Below are 15,965 nucleotides of genomic sequence, written 5' to 3' on the forward strand. Positions count from 1 at the left end.
CGACGCTGACAAAGACCTAGTTTTTCTTTACGGTTTTAACCTAAAGTTACCGTCGATGGCTTTGTTGAAGTAATTTTAAAAGTCATCGTCCTAATAAGTTTATAATCTGGCACAACCACATTAGCTCCAGCTATCACATGGGCACACACACACTTTCAGTACATACACTGCTAACAATTTCAGCAAACTATGAGTTGCAGCAGGACGTGAGTACTGCGCTGATCGTTTAATTGAAAAGTGTTTCAAAGAGTTCTGACGCTTAATTTATCTAACCGCAGTTAATAGGTTTATAACATTATTTGAACAAATGATCACTTAACCTGAAACAGCTTTAATGTGAATTAAAATTCAACTTTCAACTTGCCTATGCAAGTTCCACTTTCCATCCACCCATCCTATGGAGCTGAGAAGAAGAAGGACAAGAGAAAGACTACAGGGAAGATTCACAGAGGTGGTGAACAAGTTTTTCTCCTCCTTCTACACTGGCTGCTTTTTCACTCATTTTCAGTCCAGTCCTTGTACCTGACCATTTTAAGAGCAATGTTATTTTGTTTGATGATGAAGCCACCTATCGTCATCATCAAATTGAATCATTCAAGCATAAGAAATGTACCTAAATGTACCTAACTCAAGGGATGAACCAGTTATGTGGTTCACATAACAGAGAACTTAGCCAAGAACCGATTTTAAATGGTATCTTTAGGTAAACTGTTATTAAGAGCCGGTTGCAAATACATGTCATATGTTCTCATTTCTTTAATTAAATCCATTAAAAATGCCAAAGATAAAATAGTATTTTTGGACCAACAAGATTATTGTGCTCCAGCTGAAAGCCTGGTATAGCTCCACATTTTGTATGTTTCTGTACTGAATGCAAGGTGTCCTTAAAAAGAGCTGTGAAAACCAGAAAAGTGGAGAACAACAGAAGAAGTGGCAAGTCTAAAAAGCAGATGAACAGTATCTGAAAGACGTATCCTTAAGAAATAGGAAAGAAAATAAAGCAAAGACCTGCCACAGAACCTGGGAAATGCACCTGCTCCTTCATTTAATCCATCAACTGTTCACTGAAGCCTCATCAAAAATGGTCTCAGTGGCTGTCAAGAAGCCATTCTTAAGGAAATGAAACGGGGAGAAAAGGCTGAAGTAAGCCAAATTACACAAGTGACAGCATGTTTTATGGTTTGATGAACTTTTGGTTCGAATCATCAACAATATGTACAGAAGACATCGAAAGAAAGGTCTCTACACGAATCTGTTAAACACAGCTGAGCCTCTGTCAGGGTATGGGGCTGCATGTCAAACAGTGAAATTGGGGATCTTGTTAAAATTGATTTTATTCTTCATTTTTAGAATGACAAACAAACTGCCAATTCATTAAAACACTCTCAGTTGTGGATTGGCCTCCCCAAAGTCCGGACCTCAACGTTATTAAAGCAGAGAGGGATTATTTTGACAGAGAACATAAGAAAAGGCAGCAGAAGAGCCTTGAATGTCCATTATAGAGCCTGGAGAACTATTCCTAAAGATTACTTAAGAAATGACAAGAAAGCTTTCCTAAGAGAGTTCAGGCTGCGCTGAAGAATAAAGATACCAAAAATTGACTTTCAAGATTACTGGCATTGTACAAACTCAGTTCTTGGACTGTAGGTTCTATTGGCAGTCATTTGCACGCGGGGTCTTGAGGAATCTTGAGGGGTCGGTCAAGACTTTTAGACAGTACTGTACCTTGAAAAGGTCACGAGTTTGTCACAATACTGACACAGAGACACATACAACCATTCCCACTCACATGAATCAACACTAATTACGCACACGCATGTGTTTGGACTCTGAAAAGAGACCATAGAAATGGAGGAAACCCATGCAAACATGCAAGCTAAGCTATGTTTTTGCAATACAAGTAGGATAACGCAGATAAGTGTCCCAGTTTTTTACTCAGTACCAGAAACAACAAACTGATCCTAGTGACCAGCAGAAGACCTGACCAAATTAGTGCTCTCCATATAAAAAGTTAACTACTATAGAAAATAGATATTGCTGCACATTATATTCTAAAACAGGTCACATAGTTACTAAAAGCATTGCAAGATGGCCACAAGCAGTCAATAACCACACAATATAACCACACTTCCTTCCATTTGTTACTCTACTCCTATCCTTGCTTCTCACTTTACTGAATCTTCAGAGCAAGATGTCTTAACAATTGTCCCCTCCCTGCACATAATTGACACATTTGAGCCAGTGACTTCAAAACTGTTATGCTCTAAAAATCATAAAAGCCCGCAAGAACTAGCTTGAACTTTTGAATGAACATTCCTGCTTGTACAGTAAACTTCACAGTGAGGGTATAAAAGTTTTTTTCCCCCTACATATGAAAAATAATGTCTGAGCTGAGCAGAGTGAGTGCACATCAGGGGTACACATAATGGGAAAAAAATGAGTTCAAAGTCTTGCAGGAAGACTTGCAGATCATATCTCGCCGAGCTTAAATGTAGCCGGTCAGATAAAATATGCCGCATCTTAAATGTTTTCCTCTTCGTTAACTTGCACTTTTCTTTCTTATGTGGTGTCACAGCTAGTTTAAAGAAGGTAGGAATGCTAATTAACTTGGCACATAAAGACTGTCTAGGAAGAGAAACGGCAGAAAAAAAAGATCTATAACAACCCATTGCTCTGTGGGATATTGAGGGATTCTCCGTCCCTCTCTCTCTCCCTCACTGTGGTAATGGGTTTTCTCTCCCTGGGCTGCCCAAGTACTGTATGTGTGTTGTTATACATATTAATAGCCCAAAGGCGCACACATGCCCACAAACACAAACACAGACCACACATATACGTGGATATATATTAATTAATATGTACTGCCTGAGTATATAGCACTTAAAAGTTAAGCTAAATCCTTTCAAGCATGTCAGATAAGTCACCTCCTTCCAGTTTCTGCAGAATGGTCAAAAATATCATGCAAATACTGTAACTACACACATGGACGTGTCTTCTACTCTTCCTCGTATTCCCATCTACCTGACGACCATGTATGAAAAGCTGAGGACTTATGTATTCTAAAAACGTTTGTCTAGAGTAAGCAATATGTATCCATTAGTGACTTAAACAGAAACTGCCTCCCCTGCTAGCTGTTTGATTATAATTAAATTACATTCTTCCCCAGGGAAAGCAAAATCCTCATGTCTATGTGGTATGCCACAGTGGGAGCCGGTGACACAAAGCGACAGAGGGAGAGACAGAGGGAATGACAAATTATAAACACATGTAATTTAAACGATGCCGTTAAGGAATCAGGAGATAACTGCAGGGAAAACAAACTGCAGAGAAACATTCGAATGTGCAGCAGACACTGTCGCATCATGAATACTGTAAACATTCACAGCATTGCTCCTTTTTTGGGGGGTTTATTTGTATATATATATTGTGGCCGTCTGTGCAAGACAAACAAACTAAACAAACAGAAAAAAAAGTTGTACAAAAATAGTGCTAATTCGTTCGTTTATTCATCGTGAGAACCGGCCGTGCAGCGCGTACGCTTTGCTGTTCGATGGCAGGATGATAAGAGGGAAGGAGACCTTATGTATCAGCAGTCGAGTCGTTGTCGTGGGACAATCAAGGAACCTCGGGAGACAACTTGGCACACGCCACCTCTTCAACCACAGTGTTTGCGCTTTCGCGAGTTTGACAATCTGATTCGCCTCAAGGTCTGGGTAAGAAATGACTCGGGATTTCTCGTGTGGTTTTGAAAAAGAGATGAATTTCAATTATTCAGAAGGGTAAAAAGGAAGGAGGCTTTGAATGTCAAATAACAATTCGGGCAAAGAGGTGGTGGGTAAGAAAAAAAACAACAACAAAAAAAACAAGAGAGAGAGTGTGAGAGAGAGAGGAAGAGAGATGAAGAATATGAACAAATAAAAGACTAGAAGACATTGGAAACTTACTTGAATTAAGTCTGCAGGGACTGAATAAACATGCTATTTCAGCTTTGTTCCATGTTTCCCAGTGTGCTCTGAGTTGTGTTGTAATCTTTATTAAAACAATCCGTCTTCTTTCTCTCGTGGCAGCATTTTCACAAAGAACACAATCTCCACAGATGCATGAGCAGAAACGAGATGCATCAAGATACGCCAGCACACTGGATATGGTGGATTCTGTTTACATATTAAGGCTGCAGAAAAGATGCCGGTATATGTTCAAAAGGATGGGAGAGAAAAGAATTACACATGAATTTTCCTCTTCTCTGCCTTGATTCCAGCTGAATTCCTGGCTGAAAATGAGGGGGGTTCATTGCAGTTCATAGAAAGTCATGGTTCTGATCTTGTGCTGGAGGGAATACTGGTATCCCATTCTTTCTGATATGCAAAACTAGCGTCTGGATTTTGAAAAGAAAATCTTAAAACACACTGTTTGCTACTTGATGTATCTTCATCCCCAAATGAGCACCAGTGTTGCTTACAGGCAAACTCTTTTGTTAGCTTTCAAAATGTGCATTGACACACTGTGAGAATTAACTCAACATCATCTCGTTGCCGACATTGTAAAGCTGGATTGTTTTGTTTGGGGTTTTTTCTTGTTTCTTTTTTCCCCCTTTGGTTTTGCACAGGTTTCTTTCAGATGGACAAGAGGGAAAATAAGAAACATGTAAATCCCACAACTAAGAACCTCTGCCACACCGAAGCATGCGCCATGAATATCAAGCACTGGTAATGAAGTCATTTGTTTGAGAGTTGCCAGGTCTCCCACCAAGGCTGGTATTCATTAGTCAGTCAGTGCCTCAGAAAACGCAGCTTCCCTGTGACTCACGCAGAATATAATTAGCATTTAAGTACATTTCACCTGTTTATGAAACGTGCGCCAGATCGTGAAAACACAAAGTCTGTTTATTTTTTTTTTCCTGTTTCATCAGCTGCCACAGTAATGACAGCTAACGAAACGAACTGGGTTTTTATCACGTTACCTTTGTTAGCAAAAATTCATTTGCATGAGCATCATTTTATGGAACGCTCCTTTGCCGTGTATGCTGGTTTGTGTTTTGCTACTATGCTTGCCTGATAAAATTAGCTGTCTCTAAGAAACGGATACATTCAATGAAAAAGACTCGAGAAGAGAAATGCAGTTATATATTCTGTTGGAAGCTGCACAGAGGAAGATTTATATAAACTACAAAGGAAGCTGGATACAGAATCTTGTGACAAGTTGCTGTCTTCCTGCTGCCATTGACCTCAGACCTGAACACTCACACTTCTATTTGCATGCACTTCACAGCTTCGTGGAGGTGTATCAATACCCGTTTTTGTGTAAGACATGCAAATATTGCAGCTTACCATTGACGGTAAGAGAAACCTCCTTCTCCCCTGCTCCAACACGTGGCACGACGGCACGGCAAACGTATTTCCCAGCGTCCTCCTGTCTCACGGATTTCAGTGTCAGGAGGTTCTCGTTGCTAAGAACCTGCGGCAAAGAAGTCAAAGATCATCAAATGTAGCGACTCCAAAGTCACCTTTGCATTTGTGATGGCAGCAAAGCAGCGCTAACAGAAGAAAGAAAAAAAAAAAAACAAGGCAGCACACGAACCATTTAATACCTTAAAGGTCACCTCTTCTCAATTATTAAAATCCAATTTAGGGTCTGAGCTCAGGCGAGTAAAGCTTTGGCCTTTAATGTTGACAAAAGAAAAGGTGGAATGAGACTGAATTTGAGGATCAAATCAATGGATCTCACTTGAGAGCAGGTCACCAGGAGGCTGGGACAAAAAAAATTAGGTCTAATGGAACTTTACAAACCACTGAGCTATGATAGAAAAAAATAACCCAAAGTACTTTGCAGAAACAAGTTCAGGAATAATTACAAAAAAGTTTGCTCTCGGCTGTATTATGTGATTATATAAGGTTTAAGTTAGCCTTTATCAATGCAAACTGAAATACTCACCACCCCAGAGCCTCTTTTCATCCACACGATGGTAAGAGAGGGATTTCCTGTCCAGGCACAGTTGAACACAGCATCAGATCCAAGGTCAACCTGCAAGGACTGAGGCTCTGCAGCCATGCGAGGGCCAACTATTGGGAAAAAACACAAAACAAGAAAAACATCCATAGATCCATAAATAAAGACCCGAGTTCTTTGAGCTCAGTGTCAAAACATGTAACGCAGCAATGCATTATTCCGCTGCTGGCATTAAAGGAATGCATGTAGGATTACTGAAGGAGAAACTCACAGTAGACATCAACATTGCGGCTGATGTTGGTGCTGCCGAGAGGGTTGGTAACCTCGCATGACACAGGCTCCGTAAAGAAGGAGTGATCCACGATGACCTCGTATGTGTCCCCGGAGACCTCCTTAATTATACTTCCACCTTTGGCCCACCTGGTGTTAGGATAGATGTCGGGACGGGTGTGAGGAAAATTAAGGAAAAGGAGAAAACACATTAAGACAGGTTTCTCACACCTTCTTGTGTCGGTGGTGTTGCTTTTGTGTAAATAAATCATCATTCTGGGGCTGGTTTTCTGTGCTGGCTTCAGCATATTTTTGTGGCAGCCCTCCATGCAGTGACAAGCTCCCTGGCAACTCGGAGCAGACAGCACGTTCCTCATTACGCCAGACAGAGAGTGCCAGAGCACTACAGAATGACAAATGGTTAGCTCCTCCACCTTTGAAGACATTGCTTGACACGTACTGTATTAAACACAACAGCTGACGTTAATAAATTGGCATGGGATCGCATTAAAAAGCATCTGTTTGTGTTTGTGAATGATAGCCGGTGTGACGATGACACAGACCCCCCTCCCCCGACATGTTCAGGTGAGACTTTTATGATGTCACGGGCAGTGGCGTCTCACTCGGCGTGGCGCGGATGGCTCACTGCTGCCGCGACAGACAAGGCCCATTTATAAAAATGAAGCAAAGGCGCATGTGGATGTGCCGGATCGCTCTGGAAAAATTTAGACAGTGCTGTGGGGCATGCAATGCATCATGCACGCTGATATCTTCCACAGTAAATATGTGGCTGCATGCTGATGTGGCAAATGAAAACAATGACAGCGGTGCCAGTGCTTGTCTCCATTTTATATTCCTGCCAGTACCGAGAAGAGTTTTCATGGGATAGGGAACTCATTTGTTTTCCATGGCTAAGCTGGCCCCATGCTTGACTAAAAATCATTTAAATGAGAACAGATTACCTCATTCAATCAGTAAGTGAATTGAAGCAGAATTCTAATTGGGCTTCATGGGATTTTTTTTTTCTTTCCCATGCTCGCTTATTTTAGGCAGTAGATCTTTTCCAAGCCGTGTTTTTGTGTGACAACAATACAGCTGAGAGCACTGCAACACCTGCGCTTCCAAAAATAATGAAATTAGGGCAGACAGGTGTTTTAGGCCTGTCTAATCAAGTAGTATTGATGTTTGCGAACTGGTCAGCTCGTGGGAGGATTACAACACACAAACTGAATATAACACAGTATGGCTGTAAATCTGCAAAGTCCAATCATTCGAGTAGCAGAGCATTACCCACAATGATACTTAGGATGTAGATTCTATACATTTCCAGATAAAAATAATGTGAAAACCATTATGTTAATGATGATGACTGCTGATGTTCCCATCATTCTGAATATGATTATTATTTTTTCAGCTGCTGTTTAGATGACTTGGATGATACAGATGTTGATGGCGAAGACGTTATTAATTACACTTGCGATGTTCTGGTAATCAGGATGAAGACAATAATAATGATGATTAGGATGATGACAATGATGATGTCGATGATGACACTGATTACTGAACAAAGAGCACGATGAAGGAGGATGAAGTACAGGAATTAGACTGGCAAACGGTTCCCAGTTTACTCTTGCTCTTGGAAGCAGCTACTGACAAAACCAAGCAGCAACTTCCAGCACTGAAGAAAAATGAAACTAAAGTGGGTCAAGTGGCTGGCCACTTGATGTTTGCTCCACGATTGAGTAAATCCCCATAGAACTTCATTTTAAACAGCAGAAAGAAATAAGTAACTAAGGCGGTAAGCCAGTCTTTCTAAAAACAGTTTGCGTACACTCATCACGTGGATGAATTTCATGGTAACTTTGGCCTTTTAATGATTGCTTTAAACTTTTCTCTTATCAGGTTGTAATAATAATATTAACAGCATATACCTTTAAAGATTTTCAAAGCTAGGATTGGGTGCATTATTTATTTAATTTATTAAATGATTTATTTTCTCTAATCCACACAGGGTAAAAAGTATGGTTTGACCCTTGGTTAATGTCCGTTAGCAAGTTGCACCTCGACCAGAAGCTTTTAGTAGCCATCAGCAAGCTTCTGGCATAATTCTGGCTGGATATTTCATCGCCCCTCTTGGCAGAATTGGTCGAGTTCATTTAAATTAGTTGGTTATTTGGCACACACCCTGCTTTTCAACATAGTCGCCAAATTTTCAAGGGTTGAGGTCGTTAAATAAATTAATAAAACTAATTTTCTTTAATGTGTTCTTGAAATTCAGAAGAAAGCATGAAATTCAAGAGCAAAAAAGAGCATAAGAGGATAAAGTGCAACAGTTTAAGTAAATTTCACAAGTTATAAACCACGAAGATTATTTGATCCGAAAGCTTTGAAACAAGTAAAGTGACTCAGTAGATGGTTCATGACTGAAGATAAAGAGCAAAAACAACACAAACAGTGATGCTATGACATCTGCATTTACATAACACTATGCCACCGTTTCACTTTACCAGGGCATACTGTAGGAGTCGTAATGGGGTAAGCACAGATGTTCGGGCAGCCGGCTGCTCCCGAGTGGAGGCTGCGGCTGCCAGGTTTGGGAGCCTTTGACAGTGTTAGAGGGAGCAGAGACAGAACGCCGTCGTCCGCGGGGAGCATGGAAGCTCTGTTGGTGTGCTGGGCCTTGTCCAAGGCTCATGTCTAAACATAGCTGGAGCAGGCTAACACAAACACCTGCATTCCCTTTGGGAGGTTAGAAGGGCCAGTGCGAGCTTACTCAGTAGCTGACTCACTTTACACTGCTGTGTTCTAGTCAGGGATTTGATTCAGACAAAGGGTGTGAATCCTGTGTGCCTGAGTGTCTCTGTGCATGGGCATGTGTCTACGTGTGAACGCGCAGGTTTGTACAATGTGTGCGTGTGTTTGTTATGTTCATGGGTGTGTAAGTTAATAGTGTTATACAGATAAAAGGTCTGCCGTTAATGGAAGCTGAGGGTGAAAGTGACGTGGAGTTGGGGGAGGGGGGTGTATTTGCTGAATGTGATTAAGGCAATAAAACAATAACAATTAAATTAGGCAGGTATCTGTGCCATCAGCATTGAGACTCACAGTAAATCAGGCCCTACAGTTATTATCAGCATGGTTAAGCACGGCACAGCGCCGTTCTATTCTGCCTTCCATGCATATTGAAAGTGATGACTACTCTCAGAAGAACGTAAAATAAATATGCAGGTTTAGTAATAGCGTAGAGCCATTTTGACATGGACATAAATTATAGAGCTATTTTTTGATCTACGGAGAAACCGAAGCAGGTTCTACAGATATCGATTTGACAAATAATAAAAGTGTTTTGTGGGTCCTTAAAAGTTTAGGATAACCTCAAAAAAGTTAGGAATATTTTAGACCAACCAGCCTTTCCAAGGTGCAGTCAGGGACTTTTTTCCCCACACAATCTTTATTTGTCTAGCAGTTTACTCATTTAGATTTATGCCAAGCTTTAGGTGGGGGCTATTAAAACAGTTTAGTTTAGTCTGAGCTTTTTTACTTCCCTCACCTTGACTTGTATATTTGCAGAAATGGTGCACGATGGTGCGTTGGCAAATATGCTCTGAATTACAGAGACAATTATTTTTGGCATTTTTGTACATAACATTTTTTCTTTTCTCTTATTTCAATGAGGATTATGATGAATGTAAAAATTAGCCATGTCCCAAGTTTGTATTGATTTTGGGTATGGTCACAGCAGCGTAAGCCATGCAAGCGATCCATCCAGCAGTAGCAACAACAACAGCGCTTAAGTGTTGGGAGGACTGGGATGTTATTTGTTACAGTGTCATGCAAAGGAATGGGTTTTGCAGTTGCTCTGTGCACAGCTATGCTGTATCGGCAGACGAGGGACCTGATTTGCTTTGTTTGTTATTCTTTCTCTTCTCTCTGGTGGCTTCTTGTTTGGATCCGAGAAAACCTTGTGTGCTAGCTGCGTGATTCTGATGTTTGCCAGTTATCTCTCCCAACCATTATAAACAGTAATGAAGATGTTCCAACCCACTCGTCTTCCCCTCCTGGAGTATGTTGATTCCCTGACTGCCAGCGGAAACACATGCCAGTTACTCTTATTTCACTCTTTTGAGCATTGCATTTATCTTCACTTCCAACAGTCCCCTTCTTTCCTCTTTGCTCTTGAACTGTGATCTGGCACAAGTTCATGCATTTCAGGTATGGAAATATGTCTTATTACCGTTGCTATGTTTAAGCACGAGAGGTTATGAACAGCAGAAGGCACCATTCCTTTGACTAGTGCCCCCACTATCTTGGGTCTGTGTCTCAGGAGTCTATTGAACTGGAGGATGGCAAAGTGGTGCAGTGCACACTGGGAATGGATGGCACTCCCGGGAATGGAAAAGAAACCATCCGTCTAAGAACTCTTGTGTCCTTGTACTATATCTGATCTGGGGTAGACAGAGTGTATTAGTACTGAATAATGGCCCCACACTGCTTGACCAGCTTCCTGCTCTCCTCTGTGATATTGTTCTCTAGAGGGGAAATTTGTGAGGGTCTCTCCCTAGTCAAAGCCTATCAGGAAAGCGATATGATTCCCAAAATTTCTCAGTCTACCGTGACCTGAACGGCAACGGTCCATGGAAGTCCTAAAGTGCTTGTACAAATTGCAGATAAATCTGAATGAGGGACTATGAAACTGTGTAACTGTCAAAAAGAGTAAAATTTTAAAAAATGGCAATTATTAGTCTGATTATGGTTTCTAAATCCCACTGTGGATTGTGCCAATAACAGTGGGGCGAGGAGAGAGAAAGGAAAAGAAATAATAAGATTTAAAAGAGGGGATACGGCAGTTTTAGTCTCTTTTCTCTCAAGCTTTAAGCATAGCTTCCGAACCATTTTTCCTTTTTTAGTTTGTCAAACTAGAAGAAAAAGTTATCTCAACTGCCATTGAATTTTAGCTCTCGATACCCCGGGGAGAAGTCTGGCTCTCGCATTGATCCAGTCTTATAACAATAGAGGTGAAATCCCTTTTGCAGGTAAGATAGACGTTCTGTCTCTGCTGTGCACCTACACAATCAAATACAAACCTTGTTTTCCACAATATCACTGCCCTTCCTCCCCTTTTCTTTTTCAAAAGGGCAGGATCCATCAAAAGGCAACATCTCTGTTTTGCCACCTGTGAGTATGTTGTACATCCATTTCATTTCCCAGTACCATTACAAGATTCTGAGCCAGCCAATTCCCTTTGCTATCGATTTCACTCCATTTATTTTTTGCCGGGTTTTAAAAACCTCCCACACAGAAAACCATCTCTTGACAAATCACTTCAGTATTACACTTCTGGAAGGCTGTGCGAAGGCTTTATGAGAATAATTAATGTCCACTTCCTTGTGCCATTACAATTACTGATGTAAGAAAAAATAAATAAACACAGGCTAACATGTACAACTGAGAACGAGCCAAGATTTAACAGACAAAGAGGGCAACTGCTGAGGAAAAGCAGTGCATTAGAAATTAATTGTTTCTGTTTTTACTTTGATATTAAACCTGCCAGGTTAGTTGAGTGGTTGCGTGTCCACCAACATATCGGTTAAAATAGATACTTGAATTAACTTTACCATTATTTTAATGCACTCTAATGTAATCTAGCGGCTTGATGATATTTTATCAATACTCTGTCTGGCAGTCTACTTAAAAAACAGAAAAAAGAAAAGATTTGTTTGTTTAGCTGAAGCACGAGATGTGTATGTCTGACAAATACACAGAACAGATTTGAAGTAAACACACAGTATACAGCCTTCTAAGCTTGTATAGTTGCAGTACAATAAAAAAAAACGGGAGGGGAAAATAAAAACCTCCAAACGCTTCTTATTTGAACAGCGGCTTCAAAAACGGTGAAATCCCATGACATTTTGGACATTTTTTGGCTCTTGGTACTTTAGATAAAATGAACTGAAAGGGATTTTTGTCAACAACCTTGACATAACAGCTGAAACTGAAAACATGTTCTGAAAACTGTCAGGAAACTTCCCGAAGATGAAAGAAAGCATATACGGGCCCCGGCGATGTTATCAGTCTTCAAGCCATTCAAGTGGTTTTCAGTGGCACCCTAATCTGTCCCTTTTGCTGCACCGGGCTGCTGAAGAACCTTTGCATTCTTGCACAGACACACAGATTTCCCCAATCTGCGGTCTTTGTCCCTTTTAAAGGCATCCAAATACACAAATATGTCTCTGCCCCGCACCACTCAGAAGCACCCGTCACAATGCTTCACAGTGGTGACAACATAAGATAAGCTGGGATCTGTCTACAAGAACTTGCGTTTCTTTTTTAATTAGACTAATGTCTGCCTCGTGATGAAGAGTTTGCTCATTCTGATCTGTTAACTTCGCTCTTTATTCTGTTCTAATGTGATGATTTAACCGAGTGAGTCAGTAAAATTGCTACATCTTGTGACACATCTTGCTGTGACCCTCACAATAAAACACTGAATCCAAGCGCGATAATAATATCCAATCTTTCAAACATGTGACTCATTTAAAAATACAACGAAAATAAAAATTATGTACGAGCCCTGCACGAAAACACTACGGGACATTTCAAGTTCAAGGGAGGTGAACAGCTCTACAACAAAGCCCTGCACTGGTTTATTGCAGCTCAGTAAAACATGAAGGTTTCTAAGGTGTATTTTTTGGCGAAACGTTCCTTTTCGTCTCTTCATTTTAAAGTGTGGGCATATATAATGGTGTCATGACATCATAAGGAGCTGGCTGACAATGATGAATGTGATCAATAATGAAGCGTTAATTCTGACTCTGTGTGAAAATGTATCATCCGCTGGCAACATCAATTAGAAAAGACGTCATTTAAAGTTTACCGTGGTGCGTTGTTCTTGTACACTATATCATCATGGTTTGAGCATTCATGACTTGTTTTCATACTCTTTAATGATCTCACCTGTAGTGTGTGACAGGAGGGTTGGCCTTTGCGGAGCAGTGGAATTTTACGAGGTTGCCCTCCAGAACAGGCTGAGGCTCCACCGAGAGATTTACAAGTGGGAGATCTATAAAAACATAGAGACACAAAGACAACCAATTACCGAACTGGCAGCCTCCTCAAACATGCTGCAGTGAACTGTAAACCTGAGACAAACACTTTGTTGTCAACACTGTTTGTGGCTGAAAAAGACTCAGCAAGAAAAGTGAAAATTATGTCTAATTTTGCAAAGGAGACAAAATACCCTTATAAATAGTGGGGGAAACATGCAGCCTCAAAATACAAGACGCCCCGCTCCACCCTGCTTTCCTTTAAGCTTGTTGGTGTGGCAGGTGCTGGAGAGGGGGTGTGGCTTGTTTTCCAATCATCAAGGCTGGCAATACCTGGTCTCACTGGACCGGTGCTCTGCAGATATCCTTAGAGCGTAGCTGCTATGTGGCTCCCCAAGGCACCGTTTTGGATTATGGTTTGCTTTCTTGCACTAGCATGCAACACTGCATACACCATTTCATCACTCAGGCGCTCACTTACACCACTCATCACACTGGCCACACACACCATGGTTAGTTTAAGACTGTTCTTTGTTTCATTAATTTAAAACAAACAAGTTTTTAATTGGCTTCTGTGGGCATCTGCCTTCTTGTCCTGGCTGTGCAGTCGGGTTCATGACAACAAGGACTAATTAATTTTATTTAGAAGGACCCAGATTTGCCCAAAAACTGATTTAGCTGTGCAGGGTTGACAAAATGCTAGAATTTCAAACTCAAACTGATGCCCCCAACAACAAAAAAACCCCCAACAACCCCCCCCACCTGACACGGTGTTTGATACTACAATGAAAATTTTTTTTCAAAATAAAGTACAATAACATCAGTGACAACAGTGTTTTCAAGCGGTATGATATACTGTAAAACATTTATAAAATGAAATAAACATGGTAAAACATATACATGTATGTGTGAGTATTACATATACTGTTGTATAAAAAGAAATACAGCAGTTTGAGGTAGTTCTATGCTTGGCGACATATTTTTGTTGTTAAACAGATGTGGCTTGTAAGGTTGGCTGCCACTGTTTCTGTCTAGTTGCTGGTAGACTTTTCTTTGCGTCACTCTGGGACTTTACCAGAAACTGAACCTTTTTTAGATTTTAGATTTTGAATTTTAGATTATTAACATTCAGGCAGTCAGGGCCAGCGCTGCTTGTTGCTTAGCTCCCATGTCAACATTAATATTTTATTATTAGCCACAGCTGCTAGCTACTTAAGCTGCATACAAAGAGGAAGTGATTCTCATCAATGTGGGAACCCCAAACCAATGGAAAATGAACGACAATCTCTGGGTGAAATAATCACTGGACGTTTCCCATAATTCCAGGCGAGCGAGTGCAGTGACTACAAATACGAGTGCAGAATACCACTGACTGAAAAAAATGACCTCGTAGCAAATATGTTACGACATAACTTAGGACACCAGAGCCTGTTTGTCGGGGTTATGTTTGCTGTAAAACTCTTGGTCAATGAGCAAATTGCTACCCTAACCCTACCCTTCTCTCACTACCCCACCGCTAACCATAACTTAAATCAGACTGTACTTATGGTTAGGGTGTTGACAATGCTAACCATAAGTAAAATGCTCCAAAATAAAAACTACAGGTAAAAGTCATTTAAATCTGGTGGTCTTAAAATAGATTAAAGTGGTAGTTAGAGCAGTTGTGACAAGTTAGCATAGTTTGTTCTCCTAAGTTTTTCAAGCCATATTGTAACCCTGTGAGGTGTAGTTCATCACAAGTGCTAACACTAACCCCAACTTTACCCTAACCCTGTATTTTTAGGGGAAAAAGTAAATAGACTTTGATGTGTGTCAAATAGAATGATTTTTAATTACCTCGCTGCCAAGACTTGCAGAAGAGTGTGTTAAAAACACAAATGACATATTCTCACTGTGCAGAATTAGCAGGGTTAATGCTGGGGTTGGTGTTGTCCTCAAAGACATAATATTCAGAAATATTCATACCTCTCATGAGAAGACTGGGCGCTGTTGTTAAGTAACGCTGTAGTGTGCTTCACAGGTGTGGAGGATAACATGCTATTTTTATTCTCAAATATTATTTCTAAGGAGCAAATCAAAGGAAAACTTGACTTGATAATGAGTTTCGGCTAACGGCAATTTGCACACAGAGAATAGTCCACAGTGCAATACGCTGCAATTAAAATAATGTTATAAGGTACAATTAAAATGGGTGTTACAATTAAAAATATTCACATTATGCAAAATTAATAAACAACTTAATTTGTCCTAATTGACAAAGGTGGGATTCTTTTTGAAGATGTGCATTCATTTCCATATCAAACCTGTCCCGTGTGAAACAAGCAGCTATTTACCTCACCGTTTCACAGACGGAGATTCATTCAGCAGGGTTTCTGTAATTATGCTGGGCACATTTTGTTCCGTGTTGAGAAAATTATCATTTAATATATAAATAACCAGTAGTTGTTCAAGTGTATTAGTATTATTATTGGAAAATCAGGTGAACAAAGTGTTTTGAATTACAACTATTTTTATCCCTTGACTGTAAGTTAGTAAAACCAAATGTAATCTAAGACATGGTGTTATGTGGAAGCACTTTTTTCTGGGATACTAGTGGAATACTGGTAAGGCAGCAGCCACCAGGGGAAAGCGCTGGATCTGAGTTTGTTGCTGGTGTAGCCATCTGTTTCAAAGGTATAGCTGCTCTATGTTCAGTAAAAAAAAAAA

The 15,965-nt window shown here is 40.4% G+C and overlaps 1 protein-coding gene across 6 annotated transcripts in view; it reads right to left on the reverse strand.

Annotated features, from left to right (window-relative positions):
- Window positions 1-15,965, reverse strand: part of kirrel3b (kirre like nephrin family adhesion molecule 3b) — a 167,855-nt gene that overhangs the window by 19,692 nt on the left and 132,198 nt on the right. For all 6 annotated transcript variants that reach the window (XM_013911002.1, XM_005720643.1, XM_013911010.1 and 3 more), the window contains exons 7-10: window positions 13,171-13,276; window positions 6,218-6,366; window positions 5,932-6,059; window positions 5,328-5,454 (exon numbers count right to left, since the gene is read on the reverse strand). In XM_013911002.1, coding sequence (XP_013766456.1) covers window positions 5,328-5,454; window positions 5,932-6,059; window positions 6,218-6,366; window positions 13,171-13,276 — 510 coding nt within the window. The remainder of the gene's footprint in view (window positions 1-5,327; window positions 5,455-5,931; window positions 6,060-6,217; window positions 6,367-13,170; window positions 13,277-15,965) is intronic.

This window comes from Pundamilia nyererei, unplaced genomic scaffold (genome assembly GCF_000239375.1).
Source record: "Pundamilia nyererei isolate P.nyererei 1_Seehausen unplaced genomic scaffold, PunNye1.0 scaffold00003, whole genome shotgun sequence".
Lineage (NCBI taxonomy): Eukaryota > Metazoa > Chordata > Actinopteri > Cichliformes > Cichlidae > Pundamilia > Pundamilia nyererei.